Source organism: Dermochelys coriacea, chromosome 17, assembly GCF_009764565.3.
Source record: "Dermochelys coriacea isolate rDerCor1 chromosome 17, rDerCor1.pri.v4, whole genome shotgun sequence".
NCBI lineage: Eukaryota > Metazoa > Chordata > Testudines > Dermochelyidae > Dermochelys > Dermochelys coriacea.
In genome coordinates, this window is record NC_050084.1 from 1624667 (window position 1) to 1648210 (window position 23544).

The 23544-nt window shown below is 60.1% G+C and overlaps 2 protein-coding genes across 6 annotated transcripts in view; both read left to right on the forward strand.

Moving 5' to 3' along the window:
* Window positions 1-2080, forward strand: part of NEK8 (NIMA related kinase 8) — a 32759-nt gene extending 30679 nt beyond the window's left edge. For all 3 annotated transcript variants that reach the window (XM_043499195.1, XM_038375617.2, XM_043499196.1), the window contains one exon: window positions 841-2080. In XM_043499195.1, the coding sequence (XP_043355130.1) occupies window positions 841-869 (29 nt within the window). In that variant the 3' untranslated portion in view covers window positions 870-2080. The remainder of the gene's footprint in view (window positions 1-840) is intronic.
* A 6580-nt stretch (window positions 2081-8660) lies between these two features.
* TRAF4 (TNF receptor associated factor 4) overlaps window positions 8661-23544 on the forward strand; it is a 29052-nt gene continuing 14168 nt past the window's right edge. For 2 of the 3 annotated variants that reach the window (XR_006276145.1, XM_043499198.1), the window contains exons 1-5: window positions 11809-13262; window positions 15254-15257; window positions 21703-21754; window positions 23065-23169; window positions 23306-23467. Coding sequence is in view for 2 of the 3 variants with exons in the window: in XM_043499198.1 (XP_043355133.1) it covers window positions 13082-13262; window positions 15254-15257; window positions 21703-21754; window positions 23065-23169; window positions 23306-23467 (504 nt within the window). In the remaining variant the exon portion in view is untranslated. Of the gene's footprint in view, window positions 8882-11808; window positions 13263-15253; window positions 15258-21702; window positions 21755-23064; window positions 23170-23305; window positions 23468-23544 lie in introns of those variants that run through there. The other variant, XM_043499199.1, reaches the window with a different exon arrangement.

The following is a 23544-nucleotide window of genomic DNA, read 5'->3' on the forward strand; positions in this document are numbered from 1 at the left end:
TAGCATGGAAAGCCTACAGAATGGGTTGGTTCGAACTTTGGGCTTTCACGCAACTGTTGGGTTGGAAAGCTTTTCCCAGAAGAGAGAACCTGTCTGAACCTTCTGCTTGTGGTATAGCCCTAGTCCCCTGACACAGGGCCATACGAAAAGCCCATCACTAAAAAGCACCTCTGTGCTAAGGACACAGTGGTTCCTTAGTGCTCCAACTTGTCATTCTCCCTTGGTCACCATTCAGTGCAATTTCTTTCCAGCATTTGGCGTCTGCTCCCTGGCTGCAACTGTCTGGGACTGCACCAGTGTCTGTGACTTTGCTGTGAGCTCTGTGCTGCAAGCTGCTGCTAACTCTAGTCAGACCTCAGCAGTGCAAACCTCCCTGCCGAAGCAACCCCAGTCAGGAAGGGACCACTAATGAATGAACAATGAGAAGTGGGAGCCTGTCCAGCGGCACAGAACTCCTTTGGAGAGAGTCTCTCTTTCCCTTCGGGGCTAACCCAGTGGGGGGAGAAAAGGGGGGCACAGACCTCAAGGAGTCACTGTTTCTTTACCCCCCAGAAGACCCTTTAGAATCAACATGAAGACAAAGGGCCTCTCTGTTAATCCTTTAGCACCAGTGCACATGGCTGTTCTGATGCCAGTCCCACGCCCTCTGCTCTGTGTACTAATGAGGGCCTCACAATGGCTTCCTGGGATAGCAAGAAAGATGGGCTACTGAACCACAAAGCCTGTCAGCCTGATTATTGGCTTGGTAGCCACAGGATGCTGCTGATTTTAGCCTCCTGGTGGAGTGCTCTATTGGACACTTTGCCTTGTTTATCCCTGGCTTCTGCCTTTGTGTTTCAGCTGCAGGGGAAGAGTTGGGCCCGCAGTGAGGAATGGGCTGAGAGGAGTGAACTGCACCACCTCCATATGGACATAGCCATCTTCCTTCTGATCTTCTGACCTGCATGGTACTTATATCCTCTCCTGCCTGCCTCAGTGTTACTCAGACCTGGAGGACGGGGTTCTGTAGTGCAGGGGCAACACCATGGGCTGCATTGGCACTTGCCAGGAGCCTGAGAACACCTAATCTATAGAGAATGGAATGCACAGAACTGATGTCCTTATCGTTAATACAGAGATGTCAGACCCCTCAGATCAACAGGGGCCACTGCATGCTGGAACCAGAACAATCCCCAGGCCACTGCCCCATGGAGCAGCATCTGCTGAGACAGGCCACATCTCTGCATCCAGGATGAAGGGTGATCATGACCTGACTTGTATTCAGCAGGCCCCACTCAAGCGATTTCACTGTGGCATTGCATATGTGAATGTCACCAGCAAGAAGGGCCTCAGTTCATTTTCACAGTTCCATGAAAACTGAATCTGGTTACAAAGCGTGGGCTGGCAGCTTCATGTTGGAGGGAGCTGTCAGCGTTTGCACCAGAATGTCTGTTGTTACAGCCCCGGGCACTATGATGGATGACTAAGTGCAAAACTCTTTTACTTAAAGTCTATTTATTCCTGAAGAATGTTTGGCCGAGTTGTTGACTAAGTTCATTGCATTTTCAAGCTACCAAAGTTCTGGGGCTGTGACCCACTTGGCCCTTCACAAGCTGCCAGAACCAGCGAGAACAGTGATCTTATGTGTAGGCGGCTTGGCCCTGGACTGTTCTTCCCAAGTGCCTGCCTTTAACTCTCCAATCACAGCTTGACTTGGGTCCTTCAACCCTTAGTTCTGGATGCCCCGGCTAAGGTTTGTTCTCAGGTCTCCTAAAGCCTGCTAGTGACCAGTTCACTGTCCAACAGCCTAGACCTCTGCTACTGAAAATCACCAGTATTGCAGCAAGCAGCTGTGAGTAACTGGAGGGCTAGCCCCAGTCTGACCATGAGGAAGGAGGAGGACCTCCCCGGGGCTCTTCCTACCAGAGACTGGAGTTATCTTCCTATGTAACCAGAAGGATCGTTCCCTTTTTTGCTGACACCAGACTCTGGGCCATTTGCTGAAGAGCTTTTGTCTCTGATCTATCTTAGCAGCCCTCCTTTTCACATTTACTATGATACACTTGCCAGTCAGTTGTTGTGTATAAAGGCCATGCTTTCACTTGCTGGTAGGTTCACTGGCTTAGTTATTTTATTGTGGATCTTTGATTTGAGGCAAAACTTGGCAGTGGCTGACAGACTCCAGTGGCGTCTGGCTGCTGTGTCTGGAGATGAAAGATAATTTCTTGTATCGCGGCTCCTGTCCCCGCTGGGTGCTGGGGCTCTGGAGAGGCTGAGGAGCATGGTCCCCTGTAGCACTGGAAGCTGCGTGGTGACCTGACTGGGGACATTCCTTTCTTGCCTGTGTTCTGCCAGGAGAGCAAGACCTCCTTTCCCTGTCTTCTGCACAGGTGGGAAGAATCAGCACTCTGTTACCACCAGAAAGTCCTGTTTGTTGTTCAAAGATGTCTGTTTTCTTGGCATTTGTTTTGTGCCGTCCCCCTCTGCTGGCATCAGAAGCTCTATTCACGCTAAGAGGCTGTAGATCAGATCTCTGCACATGGTCATTGGATCTCTCTTGCCCACAAAATGGTGCGGCTCACCAGGGGAGTTAAAATCCAGGGCTTGCTGGGGGGAATGGCCATCTCGATCGGTTCCAAGCCAGTGCTGAGTGATGAAGGCAGTGCTGCGTACCTGGCTGTGCCGGGTGAGCCTGTCTCATGCCTCTTTGTTTTGGATGGGCTGCGCTTCCTCTCCCTGATGTAGGTCACGGTGAAGCTGCCAGGAGCCCTTGTTTAGGTGGAGGTGTTTTCTGCCCCCAGTCAGATCCAGGATTGTGAGTCAGGGCAACCCTTAACCAAGGGGATTGCAGCTTGTAGGGCTAAGAGAACCACTGCAGCCTTCCTGGGTGAATGGTTTCAGGAAAGACCTCTTGTTGTAGGACAGCCCCAGCTCCTACAGGAATTGCATCCTCCTGCCAATGTCTCTACTGCCCCGGCTCTGTTCTGTAGAGCCCAGGGAGAAGGCTGCCAGAGGAGCCGAGTGCCTGCAGCCCCAACTGATCTGGAGCTGTGGGTGCTCAGCACCTCTGACGGTTAGCTCCCAAGTCCACTCTGATTCCAGGGAGGCACTTCCAACGTGGAAGCGCAAGTGAGAGATTCCCTCTGAAGAGCCTGGCCAGTCTGCTTTCCGACCCAGAGCTGAGGGAAAAAGGAGCCTTCCTGGAGGGAGATGCTATTCCTGCCTCTGGAGAGACTTGCCAGAGGGTCAGAATTGGCCAGGAATGGCCACTGGACAGGAGGGTTGTGACTTCATAACCTAGGCAGGGCAGCTCCCTGATGAACCATGTCTGCCTCTGACAGCAAAAGGTCTCTGTCCTGCACTTTGGCAGCACTTGTACAGCCTCTCCTGCCAATAAAGTATCATGGAGTTGAGTAGAAATCCACCATAAACCAGTCCGCTGGAAAGTCCGACACCAGCGGCCTGGTGTCCTACGTCCCCTTGGAGCAAAACATCTCCTCCCCAAGGTGAAGTACCTGCCGATCCTCCCCAGGGCAAAGTACCCACCGAGGTGAAACCCGCTAGCACCAGCTCCACTTCAGGAGCCTCTTCTGGGGCTTTTACTGCATGAGAGACGTTGTTTTATGGCCTACTGAGGGGCCATTTCTCAGCAGAGCCCATGGGGGATGGCAGCATTAGGGACTGTAATAAAGTGAGGAGCCAGCTCATTAACAACGTACTCCCAGAGGGGAAGGCCCCAGTAACCTCCCTTGTAGGGTGACCATATTTTCCCAACGCGAAAGCGGGACACTGCACGGGACCAGCCCAAGGCCCCCTCTCCCCACCGTGCATGGGGTTGATCTGACCCTAGCCGCTTTCTTGAGCCCTCCCTCCCATGTGGGGCTGGCATTGGTGCTCTCCCGCCCCACTTTGTCCAGTTTGCTTTTGCCAACTGATCATCAGGCAGCAAGAGCAAACAGGACAAACGCCCTGTTTTGTCAAAAAAGTTGGGACGACCGGGACAAGGTTTAAAAAAGGGACTGTCCCGGCCAAATTGGGACGTATGGTCACCCTATCCCATTGATTCTCACTCATGTCACACCTTGGTGTGTGTGGAGTTTGGGGTGTTGCAGCCCCAGGCTAAGGCCAGAGCCAGCAGGAATTCACAGCCACTGTTGGTATTTGCTGAGCACTGGAGTTAATCTTTGAAGCCCCGGAGTTAAGCAAGGTCATTTGAAGAATTTAATACTGGACTGTGACCCAGCTTGGAAAAGAAACAAAGAGGCCCCAGAACAACACTAGAGCTCTTGGAGCTACAGGCTGAGGCATGTCCTCCCTGCCTGAGGCACAACAGCCAGAGCTAACAGGCCATTCCATCCCTCAAGTCTGTGCTTTGTTCCCCGCACAAGCTCATGCTACCCCTAGTGAAAGCTCCCGCTTATCCTACTCAGCGGCTTGTTGGCTTGTTCTTAGTGCTATGTGTAGAGGAGCTGGGGCTAGAGTACATTCCTCTAGCAGCATATCCCAGCCAAGGGCAAGGAGCCCCGGATCCACAGGCACTGAAGTGCACATGCCCCTTTCATGTGCGCCCCCTACTCGCAGCTCGCTTCCAAAGCCAGAGCACTTTCCACGGGGCCAGCAGCAGGAGAGGGACATGGAGTGCGTAGAGGAGAGATGGGCCCTGTGCTGGTGAAGAGGACAGCTCAGCCACAGGACTGTTCCAGAGCAGCAGCGTCTCTCAGCTATCCCTGGTGAGCCTCCGGAGGACGGACAGAAAAATGAACATGTTCAGGAGATGATGCTGGAAAGGGGAAGGCTGCTGAGGCAACCCATTTCCCTCCTGTTCTCTCCACCTTGAGATGGATCTTGTGCAGTGTCCATGTTCCTGAAGAAAAGCTGAAGGCCCATCACTTGGCCTAGGGCCTCAGCGGTGGTGGGATTGGAAAGGGGCACGAAACTCTCTACTACGTGGTTTCTGTAGCTCTCCTAAGCATCTCCCGGGAGTGGAGTAGCATCCATAATCAGCTCTCCCTGTGTAAAGGGATGGTAACACCAGGAAGAGGGAGGGGAGGGACTCAAGAAGTAGAAAATCCCTAGGGAGCTGGTGTTCCCAGCTTTGTTCCGTTCAGGCCGCTTTGTTCCGTTCTCAGCTGAAAGTTGGAGAGAGAGAGAGAGAGAGAGAGTGTGTGTGTGTTTGTAGGTGGGTTGTGATGGGCTGTTGGGGGCACTGGGTGTAGGAGGACTGCCTGTCTGTCTGGGAGTGATATGTCAGGGTAGCTGAGGAGGTTATAAGTACAGTAGCTGCTCTGGTGGTGACTGGAGTGAGGTCATGTATTGCCCGTGTTTAAGAGGTATTTCTAGTTACTACCTATGTACCTAGAGGCATTTGGGCCTGAGGGAGCCCTAGACACACATGATCTGATGCTGATCAGTCTCTGAAATGGGCTGATCTTTCCTGTTTGTAAACCGCATGGCAGGGACAGAGACTCCTCGCTTCAGGCTGTCCCATCTCTCCAGCCAGCCCCTTCTGATGACTTTGTGTTCCCACTAGCTAATGAGTCAGAAATGCTCTCTGCAGTGGGCTCAGAGGCTGAGTAGTTTTAAACATCAAAGTGCAATAAATAGAAATAATGACTCTGTAGCCTGCTAGCGCCTTTCATCGGAGTCCAGCTCGCAGGCCTTCGTTAATGGAGCTGCACATACTTCTGTGAGCTGGCTAAGTTCTGTCCCCATTCTCCGCATGGGACACCGACACAGTGCAGTTAGAGCCCCCTCCCCCCCGGTTTTAAAGCTGTGTGCAGAGATGGTTTACATGGAGTTATGGCTGGAGGAGTACATTCTACCCTGTTCTGGCCGACCTGAGGGGGATGGGACCAGCTTTCACAGACATGTCCCAGCCTAAGCTAGACCACAACTCGAATGCCAACTGAACAACATGGGTCCATTTTGTGGTGTAGACCAGACCCTAACTGTGTTCCCAAAGTGAGCTAAAGCTTGGACACGGCGAAGGCCTTAGCCCTTTTGCTTACAGAATACAGTTAAGAGCCATCTATGCTATAGGAGGGTTTAGGGGATAATCACATTGTATCTGGCTTCCCTGACACTGGCTGAACTGTAATGCAAGAGGCACCTAAGCTCGCATGGTCATGCTGCGAGTCAGTGGCAGAACCAGAAAGGGAATGCAGAGCTCCCCGGCCTGAAGAGTTTTATGGCTACTAGAAAACAGAATGGGAAGAATAGTTACCCACATGCCATGGGCCATGCACCCAACATGCAGACTGGGTGGGACATCGTTGGGGACCAATCAACAAGCTCCAGATGTGTCCAGTATTCTAATGGCATTTCCCAGCCTGCTCTCATAAGGCCACCCGTGGTTAATCTCTCACATGTAGCATTTCCAGGAGCTCTGGGAAAGTGAGGGAGCAAATTCCTGCTGGTTAAAGTTTAGCCCTTTCTGCCACCAGCTCACTGCCTTCACAAAGCCCGTTTGTTAACCTTTCCTGCCTGTTGTCTTAGTGTGCGGCTGGAGACCAGTCCTCTCCTATCAGCCAAAGCTGTTAAGGGCCTGTAGTTCAAGTCGTGCTGGTGCCCAGTCTGCTGGAGAGGGATCCTAGTGGGCTCCTGGCATGCACTGGCAGAGACCCTCTTTTAAATTTGGATGTCCCATTCATTTAACCCATCTGTCATATATCCAGTTGGTTGACAGCAGATAGGGTAACACCATGCATGTGGCAGATTAAGCTGCTAGCACAGAACCGGATTCCCTGGGATTATTCCCCTCCCTGCCCCGGGCTGTGTATGTGGGGGCTGCAGCCTGTACCCCACAAGTTTTGTGTCTGCCTTGATTCTAGCAAATGCTGGGGGGCCAGGTTTTGCTCCCACCAGGCAGACCCTGGCAGATTTTAACAAGACTTTTTGGGGAGAAGAACATGTGTAGCAAGCGTCATGATGGGGATTTACTCATTTAGCATTTCCCCCAGGAATCCCTCCGTGTTCCATTTGCTATTTGAAAACTAAACCCAAAAGTTACCATAGCAACCACTACCCTCAATGAGACAAGGACTAGAGCATGGGCTGGTTAGACTCCAGACACTTGCTCCTCACCCTGTCAGCCGGTGGGCACCAAATGGTGGTTGGACCTGTTCTGCCAGCCTCCAGGGAAAGGGACATATATTCCTAAATGCTGCTTTGGTTTCTGAGAGCAGCAAGTGGAGGCTGGAGGGTGGCAGCTTTAGTCTGGCTCTGCTCATTGCATCTTTTATCCTTCCTCCAAACTCTTTGAGAAAAAGGTGAGGTGCGGGGCAGGAAGGCTATTGCCTGCTGGGCATAGGTACCCATGCAGTCCGAGCAGGGCCCCCAACTCCCAGGGGCGGGGAAGAGGGGCTAAGCCGAGAGTCTTGACGGTCTGTATGGAGAATGATGGAGAGAAATGGGATGTTCTCTTGTCTGAGAAACAGGGAATGGGATTGTTTTTGCCCTCCTCAGCATGCCCCCCAAGGCCCAGCATTGGGGCAAATGTCCTTCAGTGGGGGTGGCTGTATAGATTTCAAGAGCGAACAAAACAGTTGTTTGAGATTAGCCACAGGGATCACTGCAGATCTTTGTGCTGTCTAGGTCCTGAATGTCCGCCCCAGTGCCTGTAGCCATGCAGCACCGTATTTGCCTGAAAAGGATTGTCTAGTGCAGGGGTTCTCAAACTTCATTGCACTGCGACCCCCTTCTGACAACAAAAACTACTACAGCACCCCAGAAGGGAGGACTGAAGCCTATGCCCCAGGGGCAGGAGCCAGAGCCAAAGCCCAAGGGCTTCAGCTCCAGGCAGGGGGCCTGTAACCCAGCCCTGCCGTCTAGGGCTGAAGCCCTTGAGCTCCAGGCCCCAGCAACTCTAAGGCAACCCTGGTGCCCTCATTAAAATGGGATCCTGACTCCCCGTTTGAGAACCGCTGCCGGTAGCCTCACCTTGCTCCAGATGTGTACGGTTTAGTAACTTGTGCAGGTAACAGGTGTGCTCACTAGGTGGCGCCCTCCTCCCCACCTGTCGCCGGGTGCGGCAGCTCAGGGGTGGGTGCAGCGGGGCTGGGGGAGGGAGCGGGAGTGTGGTTAGCCGGTGCTGGGTGCGAGTCAGGGAGAAACCACCCCCTCCCCCGCCACCTGGGTGCTGAGCCAGAGGCTGCTGGGCCGGGCCTGGGACCGTGGCCACCCCCCAGAGACGCGCCAGTCTCAAAGCACCTGGCAGACCAGAGCTAATGACTCCTCCACGCACAGGTAAGTAAACAGCCCAGTGGGGGACACTGAGGCACAGGGTGTCAGTGACTCAACCAAGGACACCCAGGGAGCATGTGGCAGAGCCAAGACTAGAACAGACCCCGGCTCCCCGGCCGGGGCCAGGCCCGCGGGGCTGCGGCACGGGAAGGGAGCCAGGGGCAGGGGGTGGCCCTGGCTTGGCTCTGGGGACTCCGACCCTCTGCCAGCCGAACGGGGGCTGGGAAAACCCACCCCCCTGAGCGAAGTCTTGTGTTGACCTGGCACCCGGGGCGGGGGGGCAGGCGCAGCCCTAGGCTGGGGGGCAGCGCGGTGTCTGCTCTGCCAGCCGCTGAGCCGGGGAAGGCCCCCCCGAGCCGCTGCTCTCGCCGCGGGGCGGGCGCTAGGACCGCGCGGAGCCCGGGGCCGCCCTGGGCGGAGCCGCCGCCTGGACCTGGAGCCGCCGAGCGGCGCGGCCCCAGTCGGTGCCCGGCAGGCGCGGGGCGAGCGGCGAGCGGCGGCCCCGGCGCGGCCCCACCATGCCCGGCTTCGACTACAAGTTCCTGGAGAAGCCGAAGCGGCGGCTGCTGTGCCCGCTGTGCGGCAAGGCCATGCGGGAGCCCGTGCAGGTCTCCACCTGCGGCCACCGCTTCTGCGACACCTGCCTCCAGGAGTTCCTCAGGTGCGGCCGGCGAGCTCGGGGCGGGCTCTGCCCGCGGGGACCCCGCCGCTTGGGCCCGGGGGGGCGGGGCGGGAGCGGGCAAAGTCCCGCCCCGCCCCGCCCCGCGCCGGCGAGCCCCCGGCCTGGGCGCCTCGAGCCCGGGCTCGCCGCCGGGGCTCGCGGGACCTGGGGCGGCCGCCGGGGGGGGCTGTGACGTCAGAGATCCCTTTGTTGCGTCAGGCGCGGGGGGGCGCCCCGGGCTCGCGGCTGTCGCGGGCCGGCGCTGGGACCGTGCGGGGCGCCCCAGGCTGCTCGCCGGGCCCCGGGGGGTCTCTTGGCTGGGTCGCGCTGGAGCCGGGCTGGCGGGGCCCCCTGGGCAAAGCCCCCCGGGATTTCCGGGGCGGCGGGGAGACGTGTCCGGCAGCCGGGGCTGGGCAGAGCCCGGCTCCTGCCCCGGGCGGTTTGTTCTGGCCCGGCGCTTTCGCCCCACCCGGCCGCGGCTCCCAAGTGCTTTGCAGCCCGGGACCCCCGGGCAGAGCGGCCCGGCCTCTCCGCAGCGCCCCGGGGCGTTCGTCGCTGCCTGGCCCGGGCGCTGCGGGAGGCGGGGGCCGAAACTCGCTGCTTTCGTGACGTGCCCTGGGCAGGTGCGGAGATTGTCCCCGGGCGAGCCGGGGCCGGCGGGACGTTCCCCCCCGGGCCCGTCTTGGGCGCGGCGTGGGGGCCTGGGGCAGAACTAACTGGGGGACCGAGTTTACAATGGGGGGGACAAGTGTCTGGCGTCGTCCAGAGCCCCCGGGACGTGGGGTGTTTGTGAGGCTGGACAGGGGATCGGATCACGACCCTCCTGCGGGTCCTCACACCAGGAGCCACCTGCGCCTGAATGCCCGGGCCACGTGGCTGTCCCGCCTGCCCTCCCGGCTGCCCTGGCCTGGCCTGGTGGGCAGGAGGGACGCGCCTTTAATGGCGCACTCTGCCCAGTCCAGCACCATCTGGGGAGCACGTCCCAGCCTGCCCTCCTGTTGTGCCCTAGCCTTGTGAAGGGAGGATGGGAGTCCCTGTGGGTAATGGCAGCCTTGCCCCCCCGTCCCTGCAATGGGGCACCACAGTGGAGATGTCCCCGTTGTCCCCCCGCCCTGTCCCACATACAGGGTGGTGGTAGGAGTCGTGGCCCACGTTTGCGGAGCGAGAAGCTGGGTGCTTTCTATGTGGGGACCGACCAGGTGGCCCCTGCCCGGGATATACAGACTCTTGTTTCTCCCAGCTGGGGCTGTCCTGCCCTTGGCTCTGAGTTCTCACTCACTTCCCACCCATGGGCTCAGTCTCAGTCTGTGGGGGAGAGGGTGGGGGGTTAACCCCTCAGTCCTGGCAGGTTCACGCTCTGGTGCATTCCAGGCTCTGCCTTGGGTGGTGGCACCAGCCTGTCTGTTCTACTCTCTGATCCCCGCACCATTTGTCTGAACATCCCTCCCTGATACCAGTCACACTGCAGCCCTCTCTGCCTGCCCCACGTGGCCTGGTAGTGGGAAGGACCCTGCAAACATGCTGGCTATGTGCCCAGCTCAGCAGCTGCAGCTCCACGCCATCCTGGGCCCTCCTCTGTTTGAGTGGAGACCAGCCTATTCCCTGCTATGGGGGGGGGAAGGCAGAACAGCCACTTTATTGCAGAAGTGGGTTCCAAAAGTGGGGAGGGGAAACCTTGGCCAGGACAAGACCCTCTCTGAGGAGCCAGAGCTCAGCCAGGCTACATCCCACCCCGCTGCAGGCCCATAGAATTGTTTGCCCCCAGACCCTTCAGCTCCATGTGGTGGTTTTGGCTACAGTGTTCCCTCAGGGTCTGGTGCTGTGAGCAAGCCCCTGGAAATGGGCAGACCCTGCTGAGAACCTGGGCTGTATGTGTAGAGCGCCTGGCACAGCGGGGTCCCAATACTACAGATCACAATAGAGCAGCTGCAGATGTGGGCAGGGCTGGGAGCTGTGCACTGGGTTAGGAGAGGCCTGGTCTGTGGTCAGGGGATGGGGATAAAGGCTCTGAGAGGCAGTGCGGGCTCAGCAGGCCATGCAGTGGCAGTGGGTAGAGAGGAGCCTTTTTGCGTGTTGCACAGTGTGTAGTTAGCATGGTCCTGTTCCCGGTGCACTCAGGGCCTTCGGGATCCCTGCGCCTTTGTGCTGGGGACACTGCTGGGAAGTGTGTCAAATGGGATTTATTTCAGCCCTTGCTGGACTTCCCTTAAGAGCCCCAGCCCAGATTGGCTCTCAGCAATTGCAACACTGACCTAAAAAGCAGAGTTTTCAAATTGGGATTAAATGTGTGTGTGTGTGTATGGGGACATAGATGGGAGCTTCAGAGTGAGCGGTTTTCCTTAGGGCACCTTGCCTTTCTTCCACAGCCCTGCCCCGCTCCTTGCTGTGAGACTCCATCCTCCTGGCAGGATTGTGCCGTTCAGCCCGGCCCTGCGTAGAGACTAGAGATGGAGCTCTGCAGCCACTGGTGCTTGAGCCCTGTCCACACCACAGCGTTTAAACCGTGCTGTTGAAGCATGGTTGAGCCATAGGGTTCTTTTGCATGTGGTTCTGGAGGGGTCGCATGTGGCAGCAGCTTCCCACAGGCTTGCTGAGCAGTTATGAATTTGCCAAATTGCTGCCAGCGCTTGGCATGTGCCATCCCTGGTCCCCCCCGCTCCCGCTGGGCAAGCAGGGTCTCTCTCGGGCTAGCCAGCTGTCCACAGCCTTTCCAGGGAAGCCTGGCGTGCGCCTCTGAACACTCCCAGAGCCAGCTGCTTCCAGCACCACCAGTCAGTCCTCTGCCTTCTGCTTCCTGAATGAGGCCAGGTGGAGTGACAGGCGGCTCTGCCTATCGGTGCTCAGGCTGGGGCCTGGTTCAGCAGAGCCCCCGGGGGCCTGATTGTCATGTTCTCCAGTCTGACACACCTCAGGAGCCTGTAGCTCCTGTCTGGGGGGCTGCGGTCCCCCTTCTCTCAGGACAGGGCTGAGGGCCAAGGAAGCCTCTCTACCTCTGAGGGCTGTTTTGTGTAGAATGATTTGTGTTTAACCCCTTGGTGCCCAACTCCACTGTCATCAAGCACAAAGCGGGCAGCTGTGGGGTCTCTGGGACTGCAGAACCCTCTGGGGCTGAGCTGGGTGCCTGGTGTGCAGAGTGTCGGTGAGGGAGGGCTAGAGCAGAGGTTGATGCCAGGACCCATGGCTGGCCCCGGGCCATGGCCATGCTCCCTGTGACTGCGATGCCCAGGCCCACTGACCAGCACACCAGACTGAGTCTCTGTGGCGTTGCCCAGAGTTTAACTAAACCTCTGGCTTGGTAATGAGGAGCCCAAAATTGGCACTGGTGCCTGTGAGCAGGAATAGAACCCAGGCTACTGCCTTGAGCGAGTCAGCATGGATCCCACTATAGGGGTGCATGTGCCTTGCACACAAGACCTGTTTTTTTGTGACGGGCAGGGCTGCATGTGCACCTTGTGCTCCTGCATGGGGGCATAACGGGAGAGGTGGCTATGACTTGTCTCAGTTTCCGTTTAATGCCCATGGCAGCAAGACCGAACCTGGCACACGTTAAACCTGTACGTTCCTAGCTCAGACTAAGTGGCTTGAGAACCTCGGTGCTCCTGACCACCATGGGCTGAGGGTGACTGGCCTGAAATTCTCTGGTTACATCCCCTCCCCCAGCACAGACCCTCACCGTACGGGGTCTCTGTAGCGATGGAATCAAGCCCCAGGGCTCAGCCCTCCTTCCATGGACTGGTTCCCCTGACAATGGGCACAGTTGGGACCTGTTCTGTCTGTGAGAATCCCACATTCCCAGCAGATGCTCGGCATCCTCGTCCTTCCCTGGACTCATGAGGCTGAAACTCCACTGTCTGGGACAGTCCACGAAGGTCTCGTCAGCCCCCAGGCGGCGAGCGTCAGAACCCTCCAAATGGCCAGGCTAGCGTCGCCTTGAACCCCATGGAGTGTCAGACGGGGTGCCGAGGAAGGACCCCGCACAGCCAACCTCAGCTCTGACACCACAGCCCCTGAGGGGTTGCAGCTCAGCGTTGAGGGAACTCAGGGTCTTCCCATAGGCACAGCAAGTCCTCCCAGCCCTTCCTGGAACGGGGGACAGGGAAGGACGTTGATGCTTCCTGGCCCAGCACTATGCTGCCATGAGCATTGGCCCCGGCCAGTGGATGAGGCTGTGGCTGACCCAGGCCTATCGTCTGTATCGAGATGTCTGCTGGCCCCGTGAACAGATTGGGGCTGAAAGCGCCTTCTACCTCGGCACTGCCCCAGGGGAGGTCTTCTCTTCACAGTCACTGGGGCATGTTCCCTGCTCCCAGCAAGGCACCTCCCCTCCTGAGACTTACAGGCTTCTCCTGCAGCCCAAGCCCCCCAGCCTGGCAGGACTGGCGTTGTTGAGCTACCCGTGTCCATCCGTGATGCCATCAGGCATGACCAGCCCTCGGCCCTGGTCTCAGGAGCCCTCGGCCACCTGGGTTTGAGTTGGGGCGGGGGTTGCCGCCCGGCCGCTGTCTGGGAGCTTGAGGAGGCACAGAGCACGTGTGTGGCCCTGAGGGATGCTGCTAGCCAAAAAAAAACCTGGTCTCGTGCACACAAGGTGTATGGGCTCCTCTCGTGGGAGCTGCACGGACCATGGCTGGGAGAACCACAGCTCCTGTAGGGGAGGAACCGTCCTCCTCTGGGCTCCCCCTTCAGCGCCCCCTCCTGCAGGAGCCTGTCCCGGGGTGCGGCATCCCCTCCTGCTGGTGGGGCTATTGGCCATGGGAAATGCGCTCTCATCCCCCAGCGGCCGGTGCGGAGTGTCCTGGCAGGGTGTGAGCTTGCTGGGCTCTGTGCCTTGGTCTTTTGTCTGTTTGGAGGTGTGGGGGGATGTGCTCCAGTCTTTTGGGCTAAAGGAGCGGGGGCTGGCTGTGGCTCAGAGCAGCGTCTCCCCGTCCCCCGTGGCGCTCAGCCCTCCTGGTGGTGTGGAGGCCGGGCATGCTCAGTCTTGCCCAGCTGAACCTTGCCGGGCTGGCTGCGTAGCCAGGAATTCGGAAAGTGTTTTGTGATTGCTTGGTCCAGGACCGAGCTGGCACAGGGCTGGGAGCGGAGTGAAGCCGGGCATCAGGCGCTGCACTAAGGAGCTGAGCCCTGTGTAAACACGGCAAACTGTCTCTTCCTGCTGTCAGATGGTCCCATTCAACAGCCCCTGACCCCAGCCCCAGTCTGCCAAGTAAGGGAGGGGCCCCACCCTCTGTGGGGTGACTCCTCCATCAGGGCGACCTTCCGCTGAGCAGAGCTGGAGAGTCCCCAAGGCCAGGGGCTCTTGGGAGGAGTCAGGCAAGTGCCACATGAAGGCAAGAGGAACCTAATTTGTGCAAAACTGGGGGTTTCTCAAGGGAGGCTCCTTCCATCCTATGATGCCGTGGAGGGAGTGACGGGGGCATGGCTGGGGGCAGCTGGAAGCTGACTTATCTCCCTGGGTCACCTGCGCTGATGCTGCCTGGGGCCTGCATCCAGCTCTTGGCTCGAGTTAGGATTTCTAATGTCAGAGAGGGGAGATGTCTACTGGATTAGAGCAGGGGGCTGGGAGTCAGGACTCCTGTGTTCTGTCCCTGGCTCTCGCACGTCATGCTGCCTTAGGGGATCTCTGTGGACCCTCAAAAGGTGCTGACCCAGCTGCAGGGCTGCTGTTCTGCCCAGCCCCCATGGTGTGGCAAGGGGCGTGGGCTCAGGCCAGTCTCTGGTAACTGATGAGTTGGGCAGGGTGCGTGGCTGAGCTTGCTGCTGGCGCCTGGAACGGAGCAGGATCCCAGGGAGGGTGCTGTGACCCTCCTCCCCTTTGGGCAGCCCAGGCCCAGACCACGCAGTGTTCAGGGACAGTCCAGGGCGAGGACGTCACTCCCTGAACTCCCAGATTGCTGCCTCAGCACGTTCTCTGCCCAGCCAGCCGTGGTGGAGTGAGCCGGCTTTGTTGGGGATTATGTCAGTTCTCCCCCACCCTGCCCTGCCATGGGGGACCTGCAGCCTGTTCCTGTCTGTGCTGGTTAACCCTTGCTCTGTGTGCGGCGCTGGTGCTGGGGAGGTGCATGGCAGCCAGCGTAGCAGCGCATTAAGCTGCCAGAGCCGCAGGGTTCCCGCCAGGTTGCCTGGAGCTAGCCTAGGCCATGTGCCGGTGCCCAGTCTGGAGTGGGGCTGCTGGCGCGAGCCCGGCTCCCACACTGCTTAGCGTAGCATGGCGCAGCCGGGCCAGGCTCCGCCCCATCCCCAGCCTGCTCCAGCCTTTGCAAGGAGCCTCGTTCGCCCTTGTGTACCATAATCCTTGCCCTCGGCTTAGTCGCCTCTTCTGGGCGTGGAATCCAGGCAGAGCCGAGGCTGGCGGCTGGCTGGGAATGTGCTGAGGCTGGTGCTGTCTGAGCTATGCCCAGCTGTGGGAGCTGCTGTCTGAACCCTTCTCGGGTACTGTCGTGCTCGGCTCTGCCCACGGTCTGTCCCCGGGGGGAGGCGCCTCTGTGTGCGGGGAGGCCAGGTTCCATTGCCCAGCTGGCTCCATGCTGCATCGTCAGGTGTGTGGCTCCCTGGAGAGCGCTCTGCTTCATGTATCCCGCTGCTCAGGCTGGGGCTTTATTCCTCCTCGCTGCCCAGCAACTGTCCCCACAGGGATGGCGGGTGCCCAAACAAACTGGGAGCTGGGCAGCCTGGGGCCCGTGCAGGGAAGCAGGCTTGGCCTATGGCGCTGGGCTCAGGTGGCAAGGAAACCACCCAGCCGTATTGGCCGAAACCTGGTGCTTTCCCTCTTGGTGCATCTGCGGGGGGACCATAGGGGCTGAGTGCTAGGGGTCTGACTAGCCCTTGTTCTCCAGCAGGCCGTGGGGCCAGGGCTCTGCCTGGCATCCCCGCCATGGCATTGGCAAAGGCCTTTCCTCCTGTAGAAATAACCCAGCCTGGAAGCTGAACAAGGGGGCGAGTTGGATGCCAGGCTGTGACACGTGTGAACCAGTCCTGGGAGTTGGGAAGGGGAGCCCTGGCTGGTCAGCGCCCTCCCAGCTGCCCAGGGCCCCCACGCGTTTCTGTAGCACCTGCAGACAGAGGCGTGACTAGCGACTATGAGGGAAGGGCAGGTGCAGTTTCCTGTCCAGCTCCATCAGGCATCCTGGGAAGCACAGGAGCTGTTGCCCCAGGAAGAGGCCCCTGCCAGTGGGAGCCTGGCCCAGTCAGACCTCTGGGCTGGAAAGCCTGGTGTTCAGTCTCTGTCTCCTGCCCCACAGCTCAAACCTGCTCACTGCCTTGCTCCTCTCCTGTCTCCCTGGCTGCAGCTGTTACTTGGCCCCGCTTGTTCCATCCAGCCTTGGTTAGTCTGTGTGAAATGCTGCTGCTCCTGTCCTCACCCTGCTGGCACCCTCTGAATCCTCCCACTGGGCGGCGTCTCCGCTCCCTGGGCACCCGAGGGAGCTCTCTGGGCCCGGGTGGGGGGGGGTTATTGGAGGTAAGCGCCAGGGTGAGCACAAGGATATAAACTGGCCAGCAACAAGTTTAGGGGGGGAAAACACCCAAATGGCTTCAGGACTGAGGCTGATCAGTTTGTGGAGGGGATGGTACAATGGGACTGTAACTGCCAGCAGCAAATACCTCCAGTGGCCAGAGATGGGGCACACGATGGGGAGGGCTCTGAGCTACTACAGAGAATTCTTTCCCAGGTGTCTGGCTGGTGGGTCTCACCCATGTGCTCAGGGTCTAATTGATCACTATATCTGGGATCAGGAAGGAATTTTCCCCTGGGTCAGGTTGGCAGAGACCCTGGCAGGTTTTTGCCTCCCTCTGCAGCTTGGGGCATGGGTCACTTGCAGGTTTAAACTAGTGTAAATTGGGGATTCTCTGTAACTTGAAGACTTTAAACCATGATTTGAGGACGTCAGTGACTCGGCCAGAAGCGTGGGACTGGGAGGGATCTTGAGAGGTCATCTAGTCCAGCCCCCTGCCCTCATGGCAGGACTGAGTATTATCAGAGCTCAGGGGTCTGTTGCAGGAGCGGGTGGGCGAGGTTCTGTGGCCTGCGATGTGCAGGAGGTCACACTAGCAGATCACGATGGGCCCTTGTAGCCTTGAGTCCCTGAGTCTATGGGCTGTGGCAGGTGGCCGTCGCACGGGGGGTGCCCCTCCCCTGGGCTGGGCTGTGGCGGTGCCCGTGGCCCCGATGTCTCTCTGATGCAGAGTCTGAGTGGTCCCAGGTGCGGCAGTTCTGGTTGCCGTGAGCACAGTTCAGCAGAGCTGCTGTTCAGGTCTGTAGGGCAAATGCACTGTGGCTGCCTGCTCTGCCCGATCAGCTCCTGTGCGTGTTGCTGGCGGGCCAGGCCCTGGGAACGCACGGTCACGTGCTGCTCTTCTCGTCTGGCAGCTTCTTAATTCTGGCTGAGCGATTTACTAGCACTTCTGGGGATGTAACCCTGTCGTGTCTGGAGAGCGGCTGCCAGCCTCCCTGTGCTGCGATGGCAGGCGAGTCGTGCTGTGTCCAAGCACCCCAGGCCTCGCTGCTAGACCTTGTCCTGGGCGCTCGCCACAGGGAGACTGGTGGGACTGGCTGGGTTGCAAGCCTGAGGCAGACCAGCGAGGCAGGGCGCTGTGCAGCTGGGTAGAGGAGAGTCCCTGTGCAGGGGGAGGCAAGGGCGAGGCAAGGGCCGGGCCCCCCAGCCCCAATCTCCTCGTGCTCCGGGTTCTCCAAGAATCTGGCAAGTGCAGCCAAGCTCCTAGTGGTCCCAGGTGAGATCCGTGGGCCAGGGAGCTGCCGCATGTTGGTGATTCAGTGTGGAAGAGAAGCGCTGGCTTTAGGGAAGGGCTGGGCTGGCCCCAGTGGCTCCTCGGCCTGTATTGGCTGCGGCTCCTCTGGCCTTGGCTTGGGAGCAGATTTCACGGTAGGTCAAAGATTGGGCAGTTTTTTTGCATAGTCTTGGCCCAGGCGTAGCTGCAGATTCTGCGACAGGCCTTTGGCTGTGCTGCAATCGAATCTCTGCGGTGCTGGGCCCAGGCCGCTGGTGCCTCCTGCCCCTCCACCGCTGGCTGTAGGGCTCTGCATCGGGCCCCCCGTTCAGGGCCCTGGTGTCTTCCAGCCACGGCTCCCTGCTCAGTGCCTGAGAGAGGGCAGAGATCTGAGCTGGGGCGCTGGCTGTGTGCAGGCTGGCAGAGCAGGGCACTGCCCAGTGCTGGCCTACGCCCTCGCCACCTCCGGATGTGCATGGGGGAGCCCAGGGCAGGCAAAGCAACCCCTTCAGCTCCCTCTGGGGCAGGGGCCGGCTGCCTGCTGGGGCTGGCCAAGGCATAGTGGGACTCTTGGTGTGCTTGGCCCAGGATGGCAGCAGCTGTTGATCTCAGTGGGGCGACTGCTGCTGTCTTGGCACACTGGGAATCCCAGGCTGGCAGCAGCTGGAACCCTGGCTGAAGGGACACTTGTTCCCGGGTTGCAGCCTGAGCCTTTCCCTCCCTGTTTGTCCGTTGGGGGATTTGATGGGGGGAAGTCAGTTGGACTGAGCTCCGCAGCACTTGCCTAAGCAGGGATCTGGTGTCGAGGGAGGAAGCAGCATCTGCTAGGAGTGGGGGGTGGGGTAGGGGCATTTCCGGGGTCAGAAATCACAGCTCGTGGGCCTTGATAAAACGCATAATCTGTGCAAGGGCCAGGTGGGAGCCCCCCTGCTCTGGCCTCCCTCAGTCTCTCCTGGGGCTTGGAAGCAGTGGGCGGACGCTCGAACTGCGTGGGATACGGTGCCGCGCTCCGGAGTCTCTGTTTATTTCCATCAGGGGTTCATGTAACTTACCCAGCAGCTGGTGATGGGGAGAGGAGGCCATGGGAACTGGAGGAGGGGAGGAGCAGCTGGCTGAGCCGGGCCTGGGCTGCGGGAGGGGGGAGAGAAGGGGTGTGAGCCAGGTAAATCCCCTGCTGTAGTGCAGGGCTCTGGAGCTGGGACCCACAGGGGGGACAGGGGCTCCATGTGCCAATCCAGCCTGTGCCAGGGGAGGGGAACGTTTACATAGTCGACTCCCACCCTGCCCCAGTGACTCACAGGGAGGCGCTGCCTGCGGGCGTGACACCCACTGCGTAACTGACCTTTGTCATGCAGGGAAGGTGTTTACACTCCCTGCCTGGCACTGGCTGTGCCTTGCTCTGCCTTGGCCTAACGGGCAGCCGTGTGCTTGGAGCTGTGCCCACGGAGCTTGTGGGGGAGGCAGCCAGGGCCAGCCCCACCTTTTGGACATGTCCTGGCCTCCTGCGGGGAAGGTGACCTCTGGGTATACTGAATTGGGGGTGTCACTGGGGCCTGGAGTGCAGCCCCTGTTGCCCATGGCCCTGCCTGGGGCAAGGGCTTGGCCGGTGGAGACTAGCTCGGGGGGCTGAGTGATCTGTGGCACCTGCCCCTTACGTCGCTGCAGCCAGGCCCCTCTCCCTTCCTGGCCGTGGCAGTCCTGGTCTGCCTGCACCTTGCACACATGCTGCGTGAGGACCCCAGGCACTGTGGGCTGTCAGCACAGGGAGATGGGGCCAGCGCTGGGCAAGGCCTTTCCCATGGGACCCAAGGGGCTCCCTCCTTTCCTGGAGCTCTGTTGGGGGGCTGAGGGCTTGCTGCTGCCAGCTCCATGAGCTCAGGGGTCAGGGGTAACATCTGGAGCTGAGCATGTGGGAGCAGGCTTATTACCAGGTTCAGATACAGGGCACGTTTCCTCACCAGAGAAGCTTAAAGGATGGGCGGGGAAAGTCCAACTGCCTGGAGCCATGCAATGGCTTGGGGAAAGCCCTGCAGAAAGAGCAGTGGTGCTAGCTGCAGGCTCAGGCGCACTCTGGGAGAGGGTCCACTGTGCTGGGGGCCCAATCTCCCAGGGCACCTCCAGGCCTGCCAGGAGAGGGCCCAGCCCAGCCCCACTCAGGCTGTCTGTGGAGCGGGGCCCAGTGCAGTGTCCCCCAGGCAGGGTGCCTTGCGCAGGTTTTGGCGCCTCTGGAAGCTGATCAATGGACAAGCGGTGACTCCCCTTCCCTCCCGCGGGGCGCAGGCGTCTGTGTGTCGGGGCCCTGGCGGGTGGGGGGCAGCTCCAGGGTGAACCTGCTGTGCTTCCAGGTGGGGGGCTGGCTTTGGGGAAGGCACTAGCTGGCCTTCGTGCCTCCTGTTTGCGAGATGCTCCACTGGCAAACGCTGCCACCTGCCCCACGCAGGGGGCACCTGGGCTGCTATCACTGGCCAGCTGTGCGAGGCGCAGGGCACGGGCAGCAGACGCTCCACAAGGGACCCGAGTCCAGGCTCTTGGGATCCGTGGGAGGCTGGAGAGTATGTGTCGTCCGTCCCCCCCCCACCCCGGTGCCTAGACCCTTCACAGTCCAGGGCTCCCCTGCCCCCCCAGGTGACCTGTCTCTGAGCCACGCACAACACTCCCCCCGTGCCGTCCCAGCAGAGTTGTCGGCCCCTCCCAGGGTCAGAGGCTGGGGGAGCTGCAGGGGTGGATGGGACTGAGCGGAGAGCTGGCGGTTTCCTGGAAACCAGGAGCCCCTGGGCTGCCTGGCAGCACATCCACCCCCCAACATCTGGCAAACAGCTGTGGGGGGGGAGGTACCAGCTCCTGCTGTGGGGTGGCAGATTTCTCACTTCTAATGGAGCCTGGGAGGCGTTTAGCTGGCCCTGTTGGGCTGGCCTGCAGAGCCCTGAGTGCCCAGGTCTGGGAGCATCTGCCCTGCTTTCCTCCCAGGGCCATGGGGTTATATGGGCCGCGGTGCCCATGCTCCAGAAATGTTCAGGGCCCGGGGACTCGGCTCCACCAACGTTCAGGACCGGGTCTCTTCCTGGGCGATGTAAAAGGGCCCGGGGGGCCCCCGGCTGCCACCACTGGCAGCATAGTGGGGCTAAGGCAGCTTCCTGCCCAACTGTGCTCTGTGCCACTCCCGAAAGTGGAACGGCCCTATGGTCCGGAGGGGGTTGGGGGGGGCGGGGCGGGGCGGGCGGTGTGTCTCCACACGCTGCCCCCGCTCCCAGCGCTGACTCTGCAGCTCCCATTGGCTGGGAGCTGTGGGGGTGGCTCCCCGCCTCGGAGCTGCTGCCAGAGGGGGGTGTGGGTCGCTTTCGGGAGCCTCCGGAAGTAAGCACTGCCCCAGCCCAGAGCCTGCACCCCTCACCCCCTCCTGCACCCAAACTCCCTCCCAGAGCCGTAGGCAGGTGTGTGGGGAGTGGGGGGCGGCAGGACTTGGATCTATTCTGGGCATCATCAAAAATTATACAAACCTGCCGACCCTGATGGGATCACTGCTCCATGCTGCTCTGGGAATGAGCCTATCCCGCCTGCAAAGCCTGGGTGGGAAGGTGGGTCACACCCTGGGAGGTGTCGGGCCGGCGGGAGAAGCAGAGCCTGGCATTCGAGGCGCTGACACTCACCCCGTGGCATTGAGCGACCAGCAGCCTGGGCTCTGAGTTGCTGGTGCTGTGAGGCAGAGCACGGCCACTCTTGGCTATTTTCCTTCCTATGTGGAAGAGCTTGAGGGCCATGCACCCCAGAGGCTGCTGGGGGAGGCTGAGCAGAGAAGGGGGCATTCGGTTCGCTTGTGTTCCTTGCTGGGTTTGAGTTCCTCTCGTAGGGCAGGCAGAGCTTGGGCGTTGGGCATGGCTGGGACGTTTCAGATGACTCAGACGGAGGTGATGCACACACCTCTGTGTCTTCATCTGCCCTCAGAGCAAACCTAGTCCCTTTCCCTATAGAGGGAAGTTCCATGTGTGTGGGAAACTGAGGCATACAGGGGACTTATTAAAAAACAGAAAATTCCCACTTTGCCCCCCAGGGAGCCCTGCTGGCCCCCCAGCTTTGACCTTGGCTTGTTTCTATTGCAGTGAAGGCGTCTTCAAGTGCCCAGAAGATCAGCTGCCCCTTGACTACGCCAAGGTGAGAGCCCCGCCCTGCCCGTGACAGCTCAGCCATGGGGAGGGGGGTTTGGTGCCCAGCAGGGCCTGGCCAGGAAGCTTGGCTCGGGTGCAGCATTTTCCCACTTGTCTCCTGCCTCCCCCCATTTGCAGCACAGGGATGGAGGCCCCAGAGCTGGGGCGAGCCGTCTGGCAGGGAGGTCAGCCAGTGTGTGGGGAGCTGAATCTCCCCCTTCCCCGCAGCCTGGGCTGCCCCAACTGGGCCCATGGGGGACGCTGCATCGGGTCCCACGGAGCTGGCAGTGTGGACCGCCCTCGCCGCACACAGCCTCAGCCGGTGGCCTCCCTGGGGTGTCAGGCTGCGCGAGTCCGTGTGGCAAACAGACCTGGCTGAAGTCTCCACGTCACGGACAGGGACCCCCTCCCCTCACAGCCTGCCCTGGGATTGTGCATTGGCGGGCCTGGCACAGGCTGCGGAGCCAATGTCGCTCTGAGGCAAAAGAGCCCTTTGTGCAGCTGTGCTGGGAAACTGGCACCTCTCCCAAGAAAGGCTTCTTGTTCGCTGCCCTGGCATGGCAGAGCCCCTGCCACCCGACAAGAAACAGCTCGACCCCACAGGGGGGAGGACGTCCAGCCACAGCTCCTGCGCCCAGCAAGGGCCCCTGGGCATCTGGCTTGTTTCCTCCAGCCCTTTGGAGAATGCTGCTGGAACCAAGACCCAGGCCCGGCCCTTCCCTCCCCTCCCTTCCCCTCCCGTGGCTTGGTTTGTAAGAGAAATGTAATGGGGCAGGTGCTGTCAAAACTTCCTTCCCCCAGTTCTGCGGTGCCCCTCAATCCTGACCTGCAGCCCCTGCTGTCCCAGCCCTGGACACGAGGAGAGGGGGTTAATTTAACCCTGAGCTAAATGGTTCCCAGGTAGGTTCGTCCAGCCTCTCCCTTGTGGAGAGGGCATTGCAGGCTGCAGGCAGCCCCGTGGCTCAGGCGGGCACCTCTCAGGGCAGGTGGATTTAGAGGCATGATGCTTGTGTGTGGAGCCGCTGGGAAGGGGGAGGCTCAAAGCCAGGACCCTGCTCCTGGCTGAGGCGGAGCCTGGTCCTGGAGACACCGGGCCGGCAGGGGAGACGAACAGCCTAGTGAGGGGTAGGGGACGTGTCCATACTAACTATCTGCCTGCCTTGGGCCCCAGGACTCCCCCTGGCCTCGCCAGGAACACCCTGCCCCTGCTTGGTGCCTGCTCTGGGGCGTGGCTGGTGCCCATGGGATGGGCCTGGGCCTGGGCCTGTTCTGACCCAGGGTGCAAGTCTCCTGATCTCTAAATGTCCCTTTCCCCAGATCTACCCGGACCCCGAGCTGGAGGCGCAGGTGCTGACCCTCACCATCCGCTGCATCCACAGCGAAGAGGGCTGCCGCTGGAGCGGGCACATCAAGCACCTGCAGGTGAGCGGGAAGGGGGATGGGGAGTGACTGCAGGGCCTGGGTTGGGAGGGGGAGTGAGGGTGGGTTTGGCACTGGGCTGTGATACCAGAGAGAGAGGGACCCCCCCACACCCTCGCTCACGTTCCTGTCTTGCCAGCCCCATCTCAGCACGTGCGGCTTCAACGTGATCCCGTGTCCCAACCGCTGCAGCATCAAGCTGAGCCGGCGTGACCTGCCCGACCACCTGCAGCACGACTGCCCCAAGCGCCGTGTCAAGTGCGAGTTCTGCGCCAGCGACTTCACCGGCGAGGCCTACGAGGTGCGGGGCGCTGGGATCCCTCGCAGGGGCTGGTGCAAGGGCAGGGGTGGTCTGGGGAGCCAAGGTCCCTCACGGGG